At 44.8% G+C, this 24,905-nt stretch overlaps 1 protein-coding gene across 12 annotated transcripts in view; it reads right to left on the bottom strand.

Moving 5' to 3' along the window:
* The window catches only part of lrp1bb (low density lipoprotein receptor-related protein 1Bb), a 181,760-nt gene extending 167,426 nt beyond the window's left edge, over positions 1-14,334 (bottom strand). For all 12 annotated transcript variants that reach the window (XR_015102280.1, XR_015102281.1, XM_086123849.1 and 9 more), the window contains exon 1: positions 13,817-14,334. Coding sequence is in view for 10 of the 12 variants with exons in the window: in XM_086123849.1 (XP_085979975.1) it covers positions 13,817-13,907 (91 nt within the window). In the remaining 2 variants the exon portion in view is untranslated. The remainder of the gene's footprint in view (positions 1-13,816) is intronic.
* Between the last annotated feature and the right edge of the window lie 10,571 nt (positions 14,335-24,905).

Raw genomic sequence — 24,905 nt, 5'->3', positions numbered from 1 at the left:
GCACTTTTCCCCTTCTTTCCTTCCACCAAAGTTGTCTTCTGCGTATCTATAAATAGACATCAATATTTAATGCCACAAAAGGAAGAGCCCATTTTCTCCTTCCACCAGATGCTATAAGAACAATGATGCGGCGCTTTGGCTGCCGCTCCACAAGAAGCCAGAAAGTGCAAACTAGAAATGCACTTTAAAGCGAGGCTCGGCTCTCCAGGAAGTCATTAGGTCAGAGAAGTGTGGAGGATGGTCGGCGAGGGGGCTTTAATAATGAAGAGCTCGGCTACCGCGGGGAGATTCTGCCTGCAGCAGGCATTTCCACCGCCATGGAAATAAATGAAAGATACTGCGGTGCCCCCCCCCCCCCCACATGTCCCGACTCCCCTTTGAAATAAACCGGACGATAACACTTGTTATGGTGATTTTTGGCTGAGGGCGGTTTCATCCCCAGGAGAGTTCCATTGACCAAATTATTAAAAACAAAAAAACTTTTCAAGAAGTAATTAAAGCCAAAAGAATAGAGGCCTACAAACAACATTTACGATATTCTCAGTTATCATTGATTTTTTTTTTCCTTTCCAGCTCACAAAAGGGCAAACTATTTTCCAAGAAAAATAGAAAGCATGGGCCGGCAGTATCGTTGTGCTAACTACGTAGCAGCGGCTTCACGAGTAGACGGGTTTGTCTCCACGCACAGTTTAATCCGGATACTGTTATAGCGTGACAACACATTTCATCCGGCGACTTGTTCCGCCAGTACACAGTACACGTACGCAAGGATAAGCTGATTCTTATATTATTGCGTGGCATCATATGCTCCCCTCCATTGTTCTGTTAATCTCTCACGCCAATGCAGCAGATGCTAAATATTACAATGGGGAACTCGGATCGGGCAGCGCTGTGGATTCTGTAGGTGACGCCCCGCCCGTTCTCCGCGGGCAACAGATCATAAATGTTTTCTGAAGAAAGTTTTGGCTTGAAGGTTAATTTTCTACGGGCATTACAAAAACAACCCGAAATGATAAAGGAAATATATGTAATGGAGTACGATTTTCTTTCATGAAATGATTTGCAAAACCCTGTGAAATATTGTGGTCATAAAATAATCAACATCGATATTCTCCTTGTCATTACGACCCGCAGTGTGAAAGGCAGCCTTTGATCCCGTCTATCTGATCGCGGCGTCTAATTGCCGGGATGAAAGCTAACACGTACTGTAAATATAAATTGCGCAAATTCCCATATGTGTGTCAACTCACTGAAAGAGTTTGAATATGAAATAAACATGTTGGAATTGTGGTCCCGCGACTCCCGTTATGTCCTCGGTTTGCACTCATCTGTGACCGGCCTCACCTAACCATGGGGAGTTGCCGGATGAATTTTGTTGACATTGTTATTATCCAGATCCGATTTCAATTCGCACGTATTTTCCCATCTCATATAATGTCTCCGAAACCTGCTGAGTTACAGCAGTACGTCATCATCATCGTGCATTGCACCGTTCTGAGTGTCGTTGCCCCTCGCTGGTCTGATGACAGACGAGCGAAAGTCTCCCAAGACATCGTCTGCGGATTATCGCAGACCTCGGGGAGCTCGCATTCTTTGTTTTGACTGATTGGTAGGAACGACGAAGCGCCAAAGTGAGAGAGAAACGAACGTGTCGGCGAAGCTGGGGGTCGAGAGCAGAGTATCTAAAAAGGAGAGCCGTCATTTCACGTTCGCCACGCTTGATGACGGCGGCGGCCCTTCAAGGCCATTTTGGCATCATTATTTATTTTTAGATGTTTGTTGTTGCCGTTATTCATATTTCAGTCCCTTCCAACAAGCTTCACTGGATACACTTGACACGGCTGACAAGAAGGCACACTTGTCAGCTCAGTTAATGGGCTGCGTTCTTGAGCGCCTATCTCAGGAGAGGTTGCCACTTGTCAGGTCATTTCTACTTCTGTTTGGGAGATTAGGACCGGAGTCACGTGGCCATTTCCCCGTCGCCTTGCGCGCAGCCGCCATTGTTCCGCGCAAGGCAACCTGCCCGGTCTTGATTTTCCTCAGCGTGCTGCTAATTGCAGTAACCGACTTGCTTCCTCACTTCATGCAAATGGAGCTCTAGGTTGCTTTGCATGTGTACATCAGTAGGCGGTGTTTAATGCAAACTGGACCGAAGCAGTTTGCTCCATAATTAAGTTGGGGTGGAAAGAAAGTCCCATCGAGTGTACTATTTACTACTTTCATTACAGACTGCTACAAATGGGCCTGTATGGTGGTAGCGAACGCGACTTATTTCACAGCAAGCGCGATGGCAGAGTGAACAACTCTTCCAAAAAAGAGGTTTCAAGCTGTTTAAGGCCACTTCGAGTTGTAGTTGACGATCAGAATAAACATAAAAAGACGAGAAGTGAACGCTGTGCATTTAGAACAAGCGTATAGTTTAGCCTTTAATCCGCTAGCTTAATGCTAATTGTAAAATTCCCCCCCCCCACCTCCTCCATCACAGGTGTTATGTCGCAGACCACCCCCAGAAAAAGTGAAATCAGCGATATAGAAATACCCTATTTAAATACTCTCCAGGCATGTTTTAGAGCATTTACAGCACCTAATTCATTTAAAGTCTTGAAACACACTTTTAAAATATCATCGCGCATTCCATACAAACAGTACAGTGCAGCAAAAGCAATAAATAGTCCAAACTCACAAACTTCTAACAATATAGATCAATACTCGTGCCCAAAGACAAGAATACAAACGTGCACCCATCACTTTCTGTAGGCGTAAAAAGCAGGATGACAGCGGCTGACCTTCAAGAGAACAAAAACTCATTAAAACCATGTGTGCTGCCATTTAGTGGTCGACACTGTTGGACTACTCCAAAATGGAGTTTCAAAAATAAAAACCGAACTAGAAGTCATAACTGCGGTGTTTTGACTAAAAATGGGAATCTCATCGAACCCTTGAAAAAACAGATCTTTGACCACAAACTTTGTAGCAATCCATTTCAGTCAATATAAAAGTACTCAAAGCTATTCTTGAACCTCTGCAAAGAGATGAGACCTCTCCTACTGTACAGTGCATTTGTGTGTCATATACTGCCCCCAGGCGGCCATGGCGGGAAGCAACACGATGGCCATTCAACTGATGCAGTGTGACAAAGTACAATATTATCGTGTTACTTTTCTCAGCCAAAAACGTACGACACCTTTTTTTTTGTTGTTATTGGCATTTCCATTCATTTCAAAGAGGAAAGAGGATTGTCACAAAAGTTCGCACCAACTGTCTCAGCGCCATCGACGGCAAGTCACAGCTGTGACATTTCTCCACTTGCAACTGCTTTGCATCTCATTTTTATGATCTGCTCGAAATACGTGCATGCGACTTCAAACACAAGTGATGAAAAAAAAATTATACTTTTTGTCGATGTGGGTCTATTCTTAACCCTGCGGGAACATACCGTTTTGCCGTTTTTTTCCCCCCCCATCTCTTTGTTTTCGCCAGCTGTTATGTATCACCTACTTCAGAGATGAAATAGCATATTACAAAGCTTATGCTGGCAGGAAACCTGTACTTAAACACAGAAACAGAAAAAAATACCTGTATATCTAAAAATAACAGACTAAATCAAACGAGCATCTGAATGGGTGCGCAATTGCTTTTCTGGGATCGTTTACAGCAAAATTTAAAGCAAGTTTTGGAGAACGCACCTCTGACTTTGTTCTCAATAAAATATATATATAACTAAAGAAGCCGATTGGATGTTTCAAGACGTGAGGAAACAAATTGGGAGAAAATACTGATTGGGCAAAAAAAGCAAAGCTAATGGTTTAGGAAATGATTTGATGATTACTATTGCGTGTGACCTTTTATTTGCTCGTTGTGTACAAGTGATTGGCCCCCGCCTACAGTGTGAGGTTTCATTTGCACTTAATTCGTCTCACAGGCTCCACTTCCGAGTCATTAAAGCAGTTTTGCTAGCATACGCCCACACGATGCACACGCCGGTGTCATTTTCATTCAATTTGTGTTATTAGACAACATAGGTGCGAGTTATACATCGCTGGTCCTTTCTGTTTCGCCGGCATTTAGCTTTCCCGCTCGTTATTTACTTGGAGCGGTGCGGAATAAACTCTCTCAAGGTGAGACGGGTTCCGTTTATCAGCCGGCATCGACTGAAAAAGTATCAATGGGTTTGCTGAGCAACTATGTGAAAGCTGACGCAATATTTTGTAGTTTACTGAGTCACACGATGTTTGTTTTAGGGACCAGCGTGAAGATGAGACTCCGTATTTAATTGCACAAGACGCTCATAAAAATCTAGAAATAGAAAAACAGGCTGATCAAATTGCCAGTAATAGAGAGAGAGCACATGGGAGAATTCAATTGTTACAAACATTCGATCCATAACACAGCTTCAGTTAATCAATCATTAATCAATCCCCCCCCCCTCCCCCACGAACAAGACGGCTGACAATATAGCTAGGGGAAATTTCTTAAATAAATAAATAGTTTAGCACACCGATGGGTGGTTGGTGATTTCAGTTGGTGTTGTTTTAAACAAGTCTGTTCCTCAAAACCGTCATGTATTTATTTTTTCCCACCTTTGGTGTTAAAATGACTGCTTTCACCTTGGGCGGAAATCACAGGAAGCGCCGTGAGAGGCACTCATGTCGACATTGCATTCACTTTGAATTTCAATTTGAAATCCGTGCGAGTGAAAATAGAATAAAGGCAGCAAAAGCAATCCAAACATACTGTCAAAATGGCTCCATAAGAACATGAAAGACACCACGAGCAAGCCGGTAAAAGTATAATCAGCCTACTTGTGAAGAATTATGGTGAACTCCACCAGACATACTAATTCCGTCTGGAAAATATGTATTTTTTAATACTCTTTCTCTGTCAACAGTAATCTTTCAATCAAGAGAAGAGCTCTGCTCCCCCACAAAAATAAGTCGTTCAGCAACCCAAGCCGCTCTTATCTGAAAACATATTTTCCCATTGAAATGAAATTAATCTAGTCTAGTCGCGCACTTTTTTAAAATGTGTTTCTAATAAAGAAAATAGCACTCTATGATACCCTTTGTGCAGAGGATAAAGAATATATACACGTGAGCGCTGTTGTATTGTCTGTCTTCATGTGTTGAGTCATCACCCCGACACAGATGATATTCGTGAGCGTTAACATTAAACTCGCTGATATAAAGCGATGTGGTCATATTGGAATACACACAGTGTAATGCTCTTTTGTTTGATGGTTAGTTTAACAGCACACTAAAAGAGGGCCAAGTACGAGTCCTGAATTTGCCTCGAAGCAACACTTGTTTACAAACAAATGGCTTTTATCAGAAGCCAGGTAGCGGCCGATACCTGCGACAGCCAAGCACATCTGAGAGCCGAGAGCTCAGATCCGTCTTCTCACTTTTGGGAGTGGCGAGTTTCATCGCACGTCACTCGCGCACATTTACAAGCGGCCAGCAAGAAATCAGAACGAGTGAAAGCCAAGCAAGGCGGCGGAGTGGCTCTATTCATATCAAAGGTGTTTCCAAACAAACACGACCAAACTTTTTGATTGGTGGGTTGCGCGGTTAATGAGCGCCGCCGTCCAACGGAGCGTAAGAAGACAACCAAGATGAACCGCTCAGAAGCGTGTCAGGGAACCATCCTCCATCCGACTGATGCCAGCTGCCGCGCATGTGCGCATGATCCAATTGCAACCCAAAACAACACAAGATTCAATCACAGGTGGCGACAAGGGGATCTCGGAATCGCTGCTGGTTCGGCGAAGGCCGCTCGACTTTTCTTTTACGTCTTCCAATTCACCAACTGTTCCATGGGAGCCCTTTTCAATTATTCATCCGACCATCTCGTAAATATTCGAGAACTAAAAGCATCTAAAGGTGCAAAGTCAGGCCTCAGTCATGCATTCGAAAACACCACCGGCGTGGATATTCTTAGTCTGTCAAAATGCGACGCGCTGGTCAGTCAACGAGGTGCGCGCTTGTTGATTTTTGCGCTGTGAAGCGTGAACGATGCCAGCACTCTGCCTTGGTATATCTTCCATCCAAGCGGGCTGGATTACAATTAGCTCTGGCAGGAAAGGAAATGACTACATACACACACACACACACACACACACACACACACACACGGAGTGCAGACTTTCATTTTCGAGGATCAACGTGCATGTGCGTGCGGTGCATACATTACTGCGTTTGCGTCGTGTGGAAATAAACAGCTTTGAACCGCGCGTGTCTTATGTTAATAATGGACAAGACAGCATGCTAATCTGTATATTTACTCCCCCTTTGAATGTTGTCTCAAAATCTCGCGATTCAAAATGTAGATTTTTTGTTTGAATGCCGTCCCTCCCGCCTTTTCCTTTTCAAATCCAAACGAAACAAAAAGTGTCAAGGAATAGCGTCGTTTAGTTTGTAATTGCCACACGCGTGGTTTGTCGTTTAGGAGGGACGGCGCGTGACATCATGAGCTGGCTTGAGGTTTGTCTGCTGAATGAATCTCGTTTGGGGGAGGGATGAATCCTTCCCTGTGTGTTGGGGCCGCTCTGGGCCAAGTCTGCGAGATGGAGCCCCGTGAGCCCTCGGCCTCTGTGCCAGGTGGCAGCTGGGGGAGAGAGTCCCCGGCTAGCCTCAACGCAGCGTCACTCCGTCCCGTCGGCAATTCTACTCTGGGACGCGACGCTTTTGAGTCTGCGCCGCGGTGACGTCACAGCCCTGCGGGCCTGATTGGCTTCTGCTATTTCACCAGTCGAGGTAGATGATCTCAGGCGTGTCCAAACATGAGATAAAAAGTTGCGTTGGGGGATGGCGATTCCGATTTCATGATCGAAACTTCTTATCGATGTCAATTCCTAATTGAGGGACCAGCCATTCATTTTTCAATCCACTAATGCTCACAAGGGCCGCCGGGGGGGGGGGGGGGGGTGGAGCCCATCCCAGCCGTCTTCGGGCAGTAGGCTGGGGACACCCTGAACCGGTTGCCAGCCAATCGCACGGCACACAGAGACAATCGTCCGCGCTTACACTCACACCTAGGGACAATTTTAAGTGTTCAATCAGCCTGCCACGCAAGTTTTTGAAATGTGGGAGGAAGCCAGAATACCCGTAGAAAACCCACGCAGGCACGAGGAGAACATGCAAACTCCACGCAGGAAGGCCGGAGCCGGGATCGAAGCCACACCCACTGCACCGTGAGGTCAACGAAAAGGTCAAACGAGGGTCTTTCTATAAAAGTCTGTCGTTATTGCACAGAACTAACAAGAGCACTGAAACGGGTCAGACGAGACTTTTATGGGGGGAACAAAACAAAAGGCAAAGCGCAAGTCTTCCTTTTGCGACTCCAAACTAGAATATGAATCGTGTGTTGCGTTTCCACAAATGCGGCTGAAACAGAAATGATGTGCACCATCTCAAATGGGTTGTTTTTATTTTCCACATTTTGGTGGGAAAGCAGGAATGAACCTTTCCGAGACGTGTCACGCATGGAAAAGAGTAGCCTTGTTGCTTTCATAACACACCTTCTCAACATCTCATTCACGAGCCGGTGACAATCAAACAACATTATTTTCGGTGTCGCGCTGTCAGCTGTGACGCATGAGCTCAGCGCAAAAGCTTCTTGAAAATGATGCGGGTCAGCCAGCAAACATGTCACCAAACCAGATAATCAATCACAAGAAACGCGCTCCTCTTTTTTTCTTGTTTTGCTTATTTTTGAAAGGAGACGAGCGCAGCAAATATGAAATGCGAAGCGTAAGGTTAATGATAAAAACAAAGTGGATTCTCCGAGCTCTGATGCGAGAGAAAAAAAAAAAACATCCCATGGCAACACAACATCCCAGCTATGCTAACGTCCGTGACGTCAACGCAGAAAAAATACGCAGCGCTGTTTTTCACTTGGGGGCTTCTGACACCGTGAGAGGTGTCGGAGCACGGCGAGAGCACAGAATAATGCGGGGGCTTGTCCTGCGGGGGCTGCCCTTCACCCTTTCAAACCTTCTGACTGACAGACATTTAAAGCCGCGCGCTCTTTTCAGACGCTTGCGATGTTTGTTTTATTCCGATTTCCCGTTCCAAAGCAGCCTTCACGGCGGGGGCCGTCAGTATGCAGGCACTCAAATAACACCTTGATGGGCAACGCATGGAGGAAGTTTGAAAAATCCAAAGAATAAATTACATATTTCTGAAAGGAAAAAAAAAAGTCTTTGTATGAACCCCCCCCCCCCCCCCCCCCACACACACACCTCCCAGAGCTTTCCTGCAGGAACTCTGCATATTAACGGGGAACTTTGAGAGCGGAGCCGATTCATGCAAATGCCGGCAACGCGGCCGCCTTTATTGGTTGGCGTGTGTTTAAGCAGCCGGCGCCGGGCGTGTGCCCAGGTTTTCCCCTTTGGCGACACCGCATGACGTCAGCCTTACTTTGAGATTTTATGATGCATTGCAGCATATCCATCACCCAATAACGGCCTCATTCTCACCCAACTCATTTTATTTTACCACTGCCCCTATGAGACCTATTCTCATTAGAATATCTGGCAATAAAGCAGTTGCGCTTTACCACATTAATAATTTATGTACTTTTTTTTTTTTTTCCCATTTCTAGCCGCTCTTTCGGTAGATGGCCAAGACACTCCCTCGGAATTAACTCCGGTCATGCCAAGGCTCCTCAGCGGGAAACTTATTGATTCATTAATCACATTTTCAATTAAGTATCACCAAGAGATTAAAAAAAAATAATAATCTAATACGAGCCCCCTGGCGCACACGGTGGGTCCACCGAGGACATGAGCGCATCCGAATATTAGATTTGAAAATGGAAGCTCACTCTTTCAATTGCTAATCAAGGTCGTGTGTCACTTTCCGGCCAATGGCGTTCATAACATGAGACGATCTATTGATGATTGGATTGGAGAGCATTAAACGGCGAGGTGATATTGGCACATTGACTGCAATGAATGTTTGCGTTCATCAACTGCAATCCAATTGTTTGCCGGCATCCACAAGTATATTCAAATAGACACCACTAGAGGGCAGCACTGAATGGATTGTGCATATATTTTGAATTGAAGATCGGATCGGAGGTGAAACTCGGATTGCCACGTGGATGATGAGGGACATATCGACACGTGGGAAGTTGGGCAACTTCAGGCCACCGACACACTCAAACAGAGTATGTGCATGGACAGACGCATTTGGAGCAGAGGTGGCAAACTCATTTTCACCGAGAACAAGAAAGTGTCAAACGTAGCTGAATGACAGTATAAATGGAACTAGTGACCAAAAGTCATGTCAAATAAATTATAGTTTTGTATTAAGGAATGTCCAATGTATACGTAACAAACATTACAACATGTATGTAGCTGCACGGATTAAAGAAAAAAGTTTCTGCTGCTTTGTTATTATAAAATAAACCATTTGAATTTGCCATTTTACAAACATTTTACTCAATCAACAAACAATCTGAGCGAAAAAAGTTCAATATAAAAAAATTCTGACTTTTCCTGACACAGTTGAGAGGGCAGAAGAAATTATTTTTTGAAATTATTATTATTATGACTATTAGTATTCTCATCCTCAATAATGAATCATTTCTTGAGGGCCTAAACATGAGCAAAAATTCCCCAAACTTTGCACACATGCTGTGACTGGTGATCAATGTGATATTTTAAACTTGTCATCTAAAAGTACACACACATACACACACACACACACACAAAATGGCATTGTAGCGCCCCCTACAACGGAGCCCAATCCCTACATGGTTGAACTCGGGGGCTCATTCGGTGGCTTCACTTAGCGACTTTGGCCAAGAGGAGTGAGACGAGCAGTGTCCCAAATGAGTTTGGTTTGCCGGGGCGGGGGCTGGTCCACTGCCCCCTTGTGCAGCTTGAGGGGCCAAACATCACCTCTGCCCCGAGACTGATGACAGCAACACTTCGCTGACATCACTGAACGGATCTGTCAGCTGTTTTAAGGTCTCTTCAGAGCAGGCGAAAGACTGCCAGAAGCAGGCAAGCGCTGAGTCAGCTGTTAACTCAGACACCCTCGGAAAAGCGGTAATGGCCACTAAAACGTCAATTGTGCTTTTTCGGTAAAACAGTCCAAACGCCGCGGTTCGCCTCGAGTGCTTCATCTGCTCATTTATGTTTTGGGCGTGGGCAACTGTCGGACCGTTTCTGACGACTCGTCTGGTTTTCCAGCCAAGACCCGGCGAGGGACACTTGAAGAGCACCTGAGGCGGCGCCCGTCAGATGTGAGCAACGCAAACGCCGACAACAATGGCCTGCCGAACGACCTTTGCTTTCACGCAGACCTCCTCTTTGCGCTTTGTAATTGACTGGAATCCACATGTGGTTTGTCCGAGCGCCGGGCCAAGAAAGTAATGAGGTGGCGCTGGCCTCCTTCTGCCCTGAGGAACACCAATCGCTGAAGGAGACAGCAATGCCACCTGGACGGAGCAGGATGTGGACTGAAACGCCAGCCATGAAGGCGGCTTTGGCACGCTCCGTGTTGGTTTTGTGTTCATGTCCCCCCCCCCCCCCACCCCCCCGAGAAATATGTAAAACAGAGATGGAAAAAAAAGACGGCCAACCTTGAAAGGTCAACAAAACACAGGATGAAAGCAGCACTCCAGTTCATCTTGGCGAAAGTGAAATTGTCAATTTTAGCGCCGCGGTGGCATTTTCTGGCATGTTCGTCATGGGGTGGTCACAGCCCAAATCCAAAACATAAATACATATATATATATATATATATATTTATATATGAATAAATAAATAAATACAGCTGCTACTCCAAATGGGTTTCTGTTGTGGAAAGCAATGCTCATCAATTGCGGTTGTGTGGGAAATTTGCACACGCTTGTGTATTTGTTTTTGGGTTTTTTTTTAATGATTTTGAATTTTGGACGGACAGTTTCTATCATTCAAACAGTAATAATTGTTTGAAAGAAAAAAAAATATATAATATTATAAAAAATATATTTAAAAAAACAAACAAACAAAAAAAACCAAATGCCAATGTCTCTTTCGAGTTCCTTTTTGGGTTTCTGTGCGTTCCACCAGAGGGCTCTGTGACGTGCCAGGATGAGGCAGCCATTTTGCATTCACACGCTAGCGGAGGTCGAAATCAATCGTGTCAGAACAGGATGCTGAATGTCATCAAGAATGACGGAAATTCAATTATCTCGCAGAATGGTGATCCATTCCACCGGCTCGACACATCTCGGATGTGTAACTTCATTGCTTGGAATAATTTCCAATTGTGCCCGGAATTACCTTACGGCACGCATTTCATTGAATGTCGCTGTTCTGCAGCGTAATTATATTTGCAGAGGATATGTTGTATTCTGTTAATGCGAAAGAAGAAAAGAAAAAAAAAGATGGACGTCAGGTTTCTTTGTCTGGAAAGCTGGATTAATCGAAGGACGCAGGGATGGAAATTGATTGAATCCTTGATTTATCGTGGCGTATCAACGTGCTCTCGCACAGAATTCTGTGATCCAAAAAGGAAGCCTTCCCGCTGTCCTACATGACTTTTGGATCTTCCTTCACGGAGGATGCATTTCAAATAAAACTTGAGCTGGATTTTTTTTTTTTAAACTGGACGACTTCTATAGCTCATTTCATTCACAGCCAAACAATTGCATCAATGGGCATGTCGGAATACTTGAAATTGCATGCGGCAGAAAGCAGCAGCTCACCACTTGGCATTCAACATGACAATGCTGCTACCACAAAGCAAATTAATATCAGACTAATTAGGCTGACAAGCAGCTTTGGTGTTGCAAGCCGTTATCATTACGGTCCATTTAGACAACACTCAGAGAGCTGGCTTTTTTTTTTTTTTTTTAAATCTCCGTGCCCGTGCGGAGGGACGGGACAGAAGGGCATTGGCGCTTGGTTTGTTGGCGTGCACAAAGATCGCAAAAGCGAGCGGACACGGGGATGTGCGTGAGCGAGCCGGGGAGGTGATGAAAATCCGGTACGGGATCCACGTAAAAAACTGTCTGCATTTTCATCTTGTCGGAGCGGCCCAAAGGAGGCAACCGGATGCCATGTAATTCTTCTCTTCTGATTCTGGCTACACCAATAAATCTCAACACTGCAGTGTTGACAAACGCAAAATAATAATAGTTTAAAAAAAAAAAAATTAAATTGCCAGCAGCGTTTTGTGGAATTTCAGAGAGGCGCTCTTATTTCCTTCCTTGGTGCCGAGGCATCCTCGGGGAGGACAAGAGTGTTGGTGTTGGGCTTCTCATTTCATGCACAGTAAGAGAGGTAAATAGTACCTTTATGGTTTTTTTTCTTTTCCCTCATGTGGCTGCAAGGGAAATTATACACACGAATACAAAAACTCTCGCTCTCTCACTCTGTTGTTTTTTTTTTGTTTTTAATCACTCTGAGTTGAAAGGGAAATTCAGGACAGCCATAGCTTGTCCTCCCATTGCTGGAAAATAGAAAAAGTGTGAGAAATGTGACCTCCGGGCTCGAGTGCGGCAAAGGTCAGAGCATCATTAACTCCACCACGGAACGCTACATTTTCAAAAAGAGAGATTTCTTTCTTGGCAACTTTCGGGCTACGAATAACATTCGCCGTACGTTTTTGCTTCTTTTTATCATAAAAATTTGTGGCTGCTGCTTGTCAGACTGAAATACTGCTGCCACAAAATGTGCCTCGGAGTGCAGCAATTGTTAGCTAAGACGGAAGAATTTGGAAGGGCTTTTCAACTTTATTCCAATGGAATTCCAAATCCAAGGAGTCAGGATGGAACGCGAGCTTCTTTTTACATTTGCTACCCTTGGATGAGCCGTGAAGCGCTTTGGGGTTTTTCTTGAGTAGGATCTTCGAGCTGTCCAGGGGATTGTCTGCGATCTTGTTGAAATTTGAGAATCGTGAATGACTTCTTTTGTATCAAATTCAACGTCGATATCGAGATTGAACACAATCTTGTAGTTGTTATTCATAGTTGAGGCTTGCTGAGGATCAATGCTCCACTTCCTCAATTTTAAACTTTATTCCCATGGAATTTTAAATCCGAATGACCTTAAATGGAAGTCATGTGCATGGAATTCATAATGTGCAAATGTTTTTTTCTTTTTCTTCGATCCCATGCGACCCAATCCAATTTATTCTCATAAAGCACATACGTCAATCAAAATCAGGATGTGATATTTGGTTCTTCACCTGATTGATTTTGATGGTGTTGTTTTTATGATTATGATTAAAAATATGATGCAATAAATGATGACAGAGATCTTCATAGTTCATCGGATTCAAACGCCGATGCCACAAATGTTTCAACGTCAAAGGCTCTTGAGCAATTTAAGATTTCCTAAGCCTCTTAAACTTTATTCCCGTCAAACCGAAATTCAAATTGCAAGTACAAATTGAAGTCAGCCCCCCCCCCCTACACTCCCATGCAAGTCATTCTCTGCTTTCCACCAATAATTGCACAGAGGAGGGATGACGTTTTGATCCACATTGTGCATTCCCACATCAACGGCGTGCTCGCTCCCACACTGGAGCTTCGGAGCAAAATCTCCAAGAGGGACAAACGCAGCCCTGGGGGAGACGTTCACCTGCTGCACTGTATGATAGCATACGCACACGCTGAACGTGACTGCCCCCCCCCCCACCGCCCCCTCCGCAAATACGCCAGTAATGTGCTATGATATGGCACAGTGCCATCCAAAAGACAAGAAGTCAATGTCCAACTGTGCTCTTCATCACGCATGCACAGAACAATTCAAGCATGCGTAGGTGTGCCAAGTTGAGCAACCCCCCCCCCCCCCCCAACTGCCTGGCTTGTCCCTTACCTTTGCGCTCATCCGGCACTGCCGACGGCTCAGCGCATGGAAATAATCCCAAGAAAAGGGCCAAGAAGGTGAGGAGAAAAAACTCGGACATGTTTTCAGAGAGCGGGCTGATCAGGAACCACGGCGCGTCTCCCCGGTCCCGGTGCTCGCTCCTGGCCCCGGTCCAGGTCCAGTCTCCCCCCTCCCTCCTCCACCACGCGCTTGTCAAGCGCCGTTATTCGGAGATGTCCAGAGGAACCGGCGCAGCGTACACCCCCTCGCTCCCCGACGCATGCACACGGCTCTGTGCAGCCTTACGGCAGCAGGCGGCGCGCGGATGACAGAATGAAGGAGAGAGAGAAAAAGAGAGCGAGACAGAGGAGTGGGATGGGATGGGATAGGATGGGAGACGGAAGTGGCTCGATCTGCTCTTGGCCGTCTTCTTTTGTCACAGATGAAATGTCGTCAAGGTGGCGCAGCTCGTGCGGGAGTCATCACATTGGTCAGCCCGTGCCGGGTGCCGGGGTCTGCTTGGACTGGATCAGCCTCACAGGCAATGAATTTAAACTCGGGGAGGAGGGTGGGAAATGAGGAGGTGGGGGGGGGGGGGGGGGGGGGGTCATTCTGCTCCCTCACTCTCTCGCAAGCAGAGGTTCATTGCCTCATTCAGACAGCAGCTTTAGCACACCTACTGGAGTGTACTTTTAAATGGGATTCAGATGCTGTACAACGAATAATTCCCCATGAGATTGAATGGAAATGCAATTCATCTGTTCCAGCCACACACCACCCACCCCAAAAGAAAAAAAAATAAGGCACATATAATATTATATGTACATTGTTAAAGTATAGTAAATTAATTAAATAGAATTTCAAGAATTAAACTGTGCATTTATGGCTTCCTCTGTAGTGTGTAACCCGGCCACTGGGTGGCAGTAATATACAATCAAGCAGAAAAACGAAGAAGAGTTTCACTGCCAAATTCCCACCTTGGGGCACATTGTTTTTCTTTCTTCCTAAAAAAGATTTTAACTTCAGCGAATACAAACGCAATATTCCACAACAATGAGATACATTTTACTGATGTGATATCGCATCCATGGATAATTTTAATTCTCTTGTTAAGGACCAATAACATGTAGTGCATGGGTGCCAAGATGGCGGTCTTGCTGTGTCTCTCTCAGTGAGGAGAAAAAAAAATATGTCAGTGCGATTGATAGCGCCACATGTTCAGGACTTCTGCTCTGCGGCTGACCCACATCTCCAACTGGTCGCAGTCCCCAGACCCGTCAAGCACACATTACGACCACCTCGGTCATGCCGGTGCCTGAAGCTGTAATGAGTTGCAGTCTAGACTTTCTTTGACAAGCTGGTCCCTGCTAATGGAAAAAAAATAAAAAAACTACCACCCACAATGAATTCCCTTGCCGCCCGAACATTAGTATGGGCGCCATCTCCTCATCCCCTCCCACCTAGGCAACAGGAGGCCCATTTCCTCGCCACTTTAATTAGAACTCATCATCAGATTCTGTTGGGTAAATAGCGAGTTGATTCGTTAAGATCATTTTACTTGTGCTATAAATGCTTGAAATGTGCAAGGCCCCGCTCAGCCGCAGTTTCTGGCGTGCGCAATATGTGCAGCCGCTCTGTGAAATCGTGCGATGAAATCACTGGACGGAAAGAGAATCTGGTGGCGAAGGAAGACATGAAGTCACGAGTGGGCACTTGCTGTACGCCGGGTTAGGCTCAAGCATCGCCCTGTGCGAGCGAGCTCAAACTTTGAACACATTGGACCGGTTGATAGTTGACCGACTAAATAATAGCCGCACAGACTAAAAATAAGAATAAAAAGAAGGTTGTGGCGGTGCATTCAAGCCGTTGTCAGAGCAACGCGATGCATCTTTGTGGGAATTGTCAGCCTCGTTAGAGCTCAACTTTCTGTCGATAACAGCGCTTTCCTCACTGTAGCTTTGTAACGTGCAATGTGGTCCCCCCCCCCCCTTTAAGGAAAATAGCATACCACTAAGTGGTACTTCAGAAAAACACAGCATCATAATATAATTAAATGGGGTGTAAAGAATTAAACAGTTTGTGCATCATGAATTAATGCTTCAGTTCAATCCAGATGTGCTGCTCCTTCTGCTGTTACTGCCTTGCTGAACTCCTTCAGCGGCAATAAACATTGGTCATCTCTCACAAAGAATAAAATACTTGTGGTATTTATTGTCTGTCCACATGTAATTTTTTGACCATTTGTGTTTAAGTATCTTTGCCTGAAGAGATATCAGCCACAATTCTTGTTGCTAAGCGTTAGCCTGCCAAGAGCGATTTCTAATCAGTGCTAGCCTTAAGCTGGTGGGCGTTTTTCTTCAGGCAACGTTGTTTTAAATGCGCAATGGGTAATTCTCTTTGTTTGATGGTTAGTTTGACGCTAATCTTCAGTCAACAGAAGACAGAGCCTCTTTTTCAAAAAAAAATGCACTTGTGCGGCCCATGCAAAAATAAATAAATAAATAAATACACAACTGTAATTCACTATCGGTTCATCTTCACCACTAAGTAATGTCCGAATCATTTTAAAAGCAACATTTTCTTGCTGCCCCCCAAAAGATAGCATGCAACTGTCAATAAGCATAATTATCCCTCGTGGTCCAAAGAAGCGGGTCTTGCTCTCCACATTTGCGTCAGAGGCAATGTGTGGCAGGCGCTCCCCTGCGCGGCAGCGGCGAGGTCAGCCTAATAAGGCACTCGTGCAATGTGCGGCACTCACTTGCACCACAGGTCTTGACATACAGGACGCCTGTCATGAGTACACACTGACACGGAGCCACGTGCCGCCTGACCTTAATGCCGGCGTGAATTGCACACACTGCAGGTCTTCTTTCCAGCTCTTCTGCTACACTGCTTTTGACTGGTATGATGCTTCGGGGCCCGGGGACCTTTTTTCAAGGACCCCCCCCCCTCCCCACCCCCTTAGAATCCTAGCCCCAAATAAACATTACTGCCATGATCACCCCTATTAGTTCATGGTTCACATGTTCTTTGTTTCAACGTAAGCCTAACTTAGGAGACTAAACTGTATCTGATATGGATTAATCTATTGCTTGTTTTTCTTAAAAAAATATAATAAAACATATGGGAAGAAGACATAGGGGAAAAAATGCAATTAGTTTGGCGGGGGGGTTTTCGAAAACATTTTCAGCCCTAATATTCATCCATTGTAGCTCGCCGATGTGCATTGCTTCAACTAATAACATGGCCGTGAGCATAGAGGAGTGAGTTTACAAAAACACAATCAGTGATGCCGACTTACATTTCGCGGCTTTTCCGCAATCGCCGACGCCGACAACCTAAACTTATCACGAGCCGATCAAAGCTTAAGAAAGTCCGTTTATCTTCATGCTAACCAAAAACGCAAAAGGCCACATAATTAACTGCAAATGATGTTTGGATGTTCTGGGCACCACAAGTTCCGTCCTGCAAAGCCCCGTCGAAGAAGCACTGGACCACAACGCCGAGTTTGGATGGCGCGGCTGTTATTTGAAGCAAGCAGGCCACCTCTGGCCCTCCTTGACCCTGTCATCTTAGCAGGCTCATTAACAACCTCTTAACGGCGCCGCTGCTGGCTACGCATTCTTCCCAGCCGAGTTCGCGCGAGACCGCCCCCGTGAGTCAAAAGCCATTTTGTAAAAACCAGCAACGCGAAAAGATCGGCACGCATGTTGTCTCTCTTGACGGTTATTCGTGGAAGAGGAAGTCGATGTTTGGGTCTGAGATTGAGCACAGTTCTCAGGACTGCTTGCAGGCAGATGAGGATTCGAGGATGGGGATGGGGGGTGGGGCTACGGGGGAGGCAGCCCATTTGCCGTATGGATCATTATATTTTTCAAACACTGTTGTCTTGGAAAAATTTGCTGTCATTCTACCCATCACTGCAAGAGTAACTTCTGTCTTTGCTCTAAGTCATTCCTGATCAAATGTTCTGAGGGATGCTTTTTCACCTTGTGGTGATGACTATAATCATGTACAATTGGTCAAATGATATTTCCCCATTGGATGAAATGAAAATGCCGTCAATCTGTTCCCGGTCTCAATGAAATCCCAACAACAACAACGAAAAACATGTAGCATGTTTTTGGTTAAAGTGTCATTCTCTTTGTTCACTCTCTATTGTTACTATTTTACTTTTCTGTGATTTATTGTTACAACAGATTGATGTTATATTGGATATTCTCACTTTACGACTGCACCAAAATAGAAAGTCGTCTGCTGGGCGGCCTAAGAAAACATGGTCACGTGGCACAACAAGGCACGCTCGGTTAATTTGTCATATTTTATATTTATGGCATAAAAGTGTTTTTCATGAATATTTACTGTAATTAATGACTTCTACTTTACACATTATGATGAAATTCATTCCCTAACAGAGACGAGTGATTTATAATGAAACAAGCTTGCTCAACACTGCCATGCTCATTTGTCACTTCATTATTCAAACTCAAATAATCAACATATATATATATATATATATATATATATATATATATATATATATATATATATATCCACTTATAATATATATCCACTTATTATATATATATAAAAAGATATTCTGGTGGTGTTGATTCATGTATACACACACACACACACACACAAACATCTATACATGTGTGTGCGTTGCCTCTTTCACAGAGAAATCCATCAATGGCCTTTGTCAGGGGAAACAATCACATGTTATGGTACAGAGTTGATTGCTCTTCAGTCCAATTTCATGCATATCTTGGAGGAAATGAACATATTACATCCACATCTCTCAAATACTGGAGTGCTGACGTTTCCCCGGCTCATATAAAATTGCAAGGAGCAATTTCAAGTTAATCTCCTCTGAATGAGAGAAAGAAACAAAATCCTCCTGTACGTATTTATGCCTATGGAGAAGGTGTGTCCCATACATGAGTGACAGAATGACACCTTGTCTTCACATCTTTTTTTTTTCTGCAGTGTTTCCTGTAAATGTTTTTTTGTGAAATGTGTCTCATCAACATCACAGGAGCCTTAACAAGCTGGTAAATTCCTCATAGATGAATTAGATCTGCTCTCATGCTTAACTCACTACTGCCATCTAGGGATACAAACACGTCACACTCCTGGATTAAAGTCTGTAAAGATGCGTGTGTGTGTGTGTGTGCGTGCGTGCGTGTGCATGTGTGATTATGACAGATAAAATTACAAAGGAAAAAAGGGAAATGTGACATGGTCCTCGTTAACAACTGGACACATCAAACGTTTATAGTTTGGCAGGATGTGCAGTGGATGAAGAGCTGAAGCCTAAACGGTTCATATTTACAATGTTTAATTGCAGTTTCCTGTTTGCAATATTTATTTATTTTATGACAGCTCATCAGTGCTAGGGCTGTTTGTTTGGTTTTTTAAAGGCACTCAATCTAATGACTGCGCTCATCTCAGTTCTGTCCCTACCAAGCTTCACCCCCAAGGATTTCTAATTAATAATCTTAACATTCGACCTCACAATTATGGAGTACGCCGTTGGACCCAATTTAGCATTGCTGTCACTCGTCATGAATAGTCTCCATACAGAAAGTGTTTGTATCGATCTGCAATTCCAAATGACACTTGTGGATAGGAAAAATGCAGTGGTGGTTAGCTGGCAAGTTTTTTTTATTTTATTTTTTTGATGAGCCAAAACTGCACCGCAGATATTTGCAGTCAAGCTGTACAATTTTTAAAGGGCTTGCCATAAGTGTTGATTACCCACGTTAGGATTTGCGACTGCAAATATCGAACAAGTTTACGACTGTCAGCGCAAGAGTGAGTCTGGGAGGACAAGAGATTGAAGATGCTCAAATTTGGCCCCATTAGCAGCATATGTGTACGAAAATTAGCCCTCAATGGCCGAAGAGGAAAACGAGAGTCTTGCGAAGCCCGCACGAAGACCTCGGAAGGTGTTTCTCCATGGACACAAATGGTGGCGATGCCGAGATAGAAAATCTGCCCGCGCCACATCATTGAGGGAGAGGCTCCTTCCTGTCTTTGACTGTGATTTAAGAGGTGTGCGTCGGTAGAGTGGAAAGGAGTGAGCGAGGCTGGTGTGTCGGCGGACCTTTCTGAAAGCCTTTCAACTCACTCGCTACCACACGAAGTCCATTAATGGCTTTCGATTAGATCCACAGTAATTACTAGAGGCATTAATAATAGTTTTTACTCTGCGGAGTGGGGAAAAAAAAAACGCATGATGCAGGCAGTCAGAGTGTGCTGAGAAGCAGTCCGAAGGCCTATAATAGAGTAGATGTATTTTGATAGATTTTTGTTTTGTTTTTTTCATGGTCGTCAATTATATGTGAATTATTCCACGGGCCAAATAGTACTCCCGGGGCATTTATTCTTTGTCCTGTGCAAAGAGCGATTAACTTTACTGCAGCTTACTGTGCAATTCTGGCCGCTTCCTTCATGTGCCTTTGTATTATCAAGTATCTAAGTGGCCAATTGTGTGCAAAACCTGAAGGAGTAGCACAATGTCCACTTAAACCGAGTAGTACAAAATTCATTAAAACTTATTTGTTTTGGGAAAATGGAATGGATGAATGGTATTTTGAATTCATGACGATTGGAAAAGATGATTCGTGATCTGAGCCTGGTTACAAACCAATTCAATCCATATCTCAAGGCACCACTGTAGCCAAACTGTATTTCCGCTGGCGCACAACTCCACGCACGGATCATTTACACAGACTGACACGACGGGCCTCTCCGATGGGGCGACCTTCTCGTCATGCAGAAGTGCAGAGCACATTCATAACCATTAGATCCCGACGCATCCTGACGACACATCAGGAGATTTAAATAATCAATGAAGATCTGCGGCACTCGTGCGTAAACGTCCACAGCCGCTGCACGATCATTGCGCAGCCACCCGCGTCGGCACAACAACTGTGTAAATAATGAGACCTTTAAGAAGCAGGGAAAAAAAAACATACTGCGTGCGCCACTTACTCCAGCCCGCGATTTTTGTTGGTCGACGGAGCAACCGATCTGCGTTGAATCCTAACAGGAATATGTAAACAGCAGCCATTGACTCGGAAGCCGATTTTTAATCAGCCCGCGGCAAACGTGATGAAAAATATTGAACCAATTCAGCTTTCATCACATTAACCTTGTGAACTTGTTTTGGTTTCGACGGGAGGACTTGTGAGTCCAGACTGGAGATGCGTGTGACTCCGATCACTTCACACCAAGCAGCCGGAGGGACTCTTGCAGATGGTGAACAATGGTTAAAAAATAAAAAATAAAAAAGGACTTCTAGCTGTTGAATGGCACTCCCAGTAAAAACTTGAAGGCCACAAAATGTACTCTTCCTCCAGCATGTTCCTTGAAACTCACAACAACTGAACATTCACCGTGAAGATAAAAGCAGATCGCTTAAGTGACCCCTCCCCCCAAATGGTCATGAATTAAAAAAAAATACAATAATAAGAATCTTTCACATGGAGCTGATGTTAAAGACCTCGAATGCAGCAAAAAATGGTAACGAAAAGTTTTGTTAAGAATACACACAAACGCACACGCACGCACACACACAAAAAAAACACTCAACTCGGCTCGATGGACTCCAGAGACATTTGCGGATAGATGAAAGAGCACGGGGGTTAAGAGATAATCAGAATTGTACTAATTACAGTCAAATTGTATTCTCCTCCAAATCAACCATCTGCTTGCACAATAACAGACCAGCACGGAAGCGCAAACGCCGACAAACCGGCTCAATGGGAGATGTCCTCGAGTGGAGACAAAAGGCATAAAATAAATGAGCACGCCGGGTGAAGAGGCGGTGGGTGGGCACTTGGCTTTGGCCGACGTGTAATTACAATCATTTTACTTCTAATTAAAATATGCTCTCTTTATTACTCCCTGGATCCAAACGTGCATGATGGTGAAATAGCAGATGTGCAACGTATCGCGTCTCGGATTTCGCATTTTAACACGCCAGCTCCGATTGCACCTCCGTGACAAATCGGTCACATTCCCACGCGGTGACCGTACACGGTTCCGCCATCTAGACGGTTTTGACCCGGTCGTCTTTTTATTTACCGAGCCTCATTGATATGCGCCGAGGTTTGCATTGATAATTACCTGCTGAACTCCAGATCAGTTCTGCAATTCGACATCTAATTCCATGGTGTCTGGCGGCGTGGGCGCAGAATTATAAAACCCCGCATAGGTACGATATGAATAAAAGGAAGAAAAAAAAACTACAAAAGACAGGGAAACCGAAATGTTGAGTAGCAAGGGAAATGAATCTCTCTTTCATCTGCAGAGTCTTTCTTTTTATTTTACACGTCATCTCGGGAGATCTCGTTTATTTATAAAAAGAAGTAACCCGTGCCTGACCTTTCGCAGAAGGTGTTGTGTGCGTATCCGGTATAACTACATGACACTCGTCTCAAAACGCATTCAAACAATGCGGTCAATTTTCTTTATTACTCCGCGTTATGGTTCATGACGACAAAACACCCGACCCCTAAAAAAAAAAGTCATAAGAATACGTCAAGCACGTACTTCTGCACATTAGCATTCCGCATGCGCTCACTTTCGCAGTTGTAATAGAATCATGTCTGGTGGAAACCCTTCCCAGAAGACCGAACGCTATTCTGGCAGCATGTAAATGTCCGAGGTTAAACATGCATGTGTTCAGACAGGTGCCGTGGCCAGCAGTCTCTTTACCTTGAAGAATAATTACGACAGGATCGTCTGACTGGAGAATCTTTAGTGTCTGGAGCGGTCATTGTTTGCAGAGAATAACTCTGCTCTTTGACCGCCGAAGCTGTCGCGGATGAAGCATCAGAGAAAATAGTTTCCCCAACATAGCCGTCATCACCAACGTGCATACGTGTGTTGGATGCAGGTGTTCTTCCAAGCTTATTTTGGTCACAATTTGTCAGCAACGGCCGCCTCGGTCAGAAAGTCCCGCCCACTTTTGGGCGTTATTGAGAGAGTGAGCATAAGCATCCATGCAGGGACTGGCCAAAATTTCGTCTTAGATTGAGTTTGCGTTTGAAAATGACTGAAAATGCCATGAATCTGCTCCGAGCCCCGTCAAAAACGCCCAAAATGTTTTGGGCATGTCGGAAGAAGAAAACCCACCCCACACGAAAACGGGGAAACATTGCAAATTCCATTTGGAAAGGCTGCAGCGGCGGATGTGAACCCACAACCTTCGAAGTGTGAGGCGGCATGCCGCCGGCTTGAAAGTGAATGCTTAAAATGGTCCTCGTCGAATAATCCTTGAGACTGGGACGCGTACGCGCACAAGCACGCGCTCCCTCATAAGCCCTAAGTCTCCAAATTGCAGGAGTGTGACAGCCCAAGTCTGTCTGTGTAAAATTAGAACCACAAACTGCATTTTAAAAGGAAATGCATTTTCATGTCAATGACTCTAAGTCGATGCTGTCGTGTTTGTTAAAAAGTGTCGGGGATAATTAAAAAAAACGTTCTCAGAACTGACAAAACAAAAAAAGTGCTGGCTTGGCAAAACTGTCTTAGTTTGTCTGTCATATGCGCCGCACTTTTTTGACGCGACTGGAACAGAGAAACGCGACTTCGTGAGAGCAATTCGGCGGCAGTCTTGACTGTCAGTCATCATTTGCGTTGGAATGTAGAAAAAAAAAATAGAGAGAGTAAACTCTTATAAGCCACTGCTCTGCAAAGGGATGCTATTTTACTGTAGTTCTTTTTTTAATGAACAAAGTTACGGAGCTACAAGGGCAGTCGAGATTTGCTTGCCTTCCCAAAGTCAGAGGCAACAGGAATGCGGTGAAAGAGTGAGGAAACGGCAGGCGAGAATGTCAACGTGTTGCTCTGGTTAGCACGGGGGTCGGCAACCTGCGGCTTGAGAGCCGCTTGTGGCTCTTTAGCGCCGCCCTAGTGGCTCACTGGAGCTTTTTCAAAAATGGAATAAGATGGGGTAGGGAAATATATTTTGGGAAATAAATGTTGAATCATGACTGGCGAAGAGAACACGCAATGCATGCAATCATGTGTGAAACTGAGCGGAGGGAAACTTCGCCCGAGCCGGCGGAGAAACTTTTGGGCCAAAAGTAGTGAGCCGCTTTCCATAACTCTAAGATGGTAAATCGGCCACTTAAGTACAAAAGGCTTTTGTGAATGAAGCTCGGCTCAAAGGTTTCGGTTTTTTACCTCGGCGGGAGTTCCGCCTCCTGGATGTATTTGCACATCTAAAAGTGCGAGCTGCAGTCGGATGTCTTGCCATCAACTTGGATGTGTCTACAAACGTGCCATCTGTTTCGGGAAGCAGGAACTGCACCAAAGATGGAGACGGGGAACATGATATCAGTGTTGCGTCAGCTCCTGCATATTCAGCGACTCCACACAAGCGGCTTCTTGCTCTCCGTCGCATCCAGCTCGGCTGTTGTTGACTCTCTCCCGAGTCCTTCCCTTCTTCCCTTCTGGCCGTGTTGCTTCTCTCCCGTGAACGACGCGCGCGGCATTTATGCAACCTGACGGTTTGCGTTTTGTGGCTCGACTCCTCGCCTAATGGCCTACTCCTGTGATTGATGGATGACAATGTGGACATATTTTCCCCTGACGCCTGAATCGCTTGCGTGATATTCTCGGAATACGCAGGACGCATTTGAGTCTGAACAAGGATGGATCGGAAAAGAATTGGACGGCGTGAATTTTGATACCCCTGCAAATCGTTTCCGATTGTGTCACTTTTTTGCATTCACTTCTTTGTATAGACGGCCACTTTTCGTTTGAGGTCATTTCGTTCTGATGACATCATACTTTCTCATTGTACCGAGATTTGATGAACAAGCGATTTTTCGATTCGATTTCAATTTTTTTTTAAATAAAACGTAATGACGCTGATGTTGCATTGGCTCGCCCGCCAGACTTTTCGTCCGGCTTCAGCTTCCCCTGATCGACGTTGCGAATGCTTGCGCAGTCCGTCCACAGCAGGGCGGTTTTTGTTTTTTTGCAGAAAACATCATCACGTACTCATGGCGGTGAATGGTTCTAATTTCTTGAGTTGTAATTGACTGTCGATGTTGTTTACGTGGGGCTGCCAAAAGCG

This window comes from Hippocampus guttulatus, chromosome 11, assembly GCF_054856545.1.
Source record: "Hippocampus guttulatus isolate MCC_2025c chromosome 11, RoL_Hgut_1.0, whole genome shotgun sequence".
Lineage (NCBI taxonomy): Eukaryota > Metazoa > Chordata > Actinopteri > Syngnathiformes > Syngnathidae > Hippocampus > Hippocampus guttulatus.
Note: the sequence above shows the minus strand (reverse complement) of the source record. Positions and strands in the feature narration are given on the sequence as shown.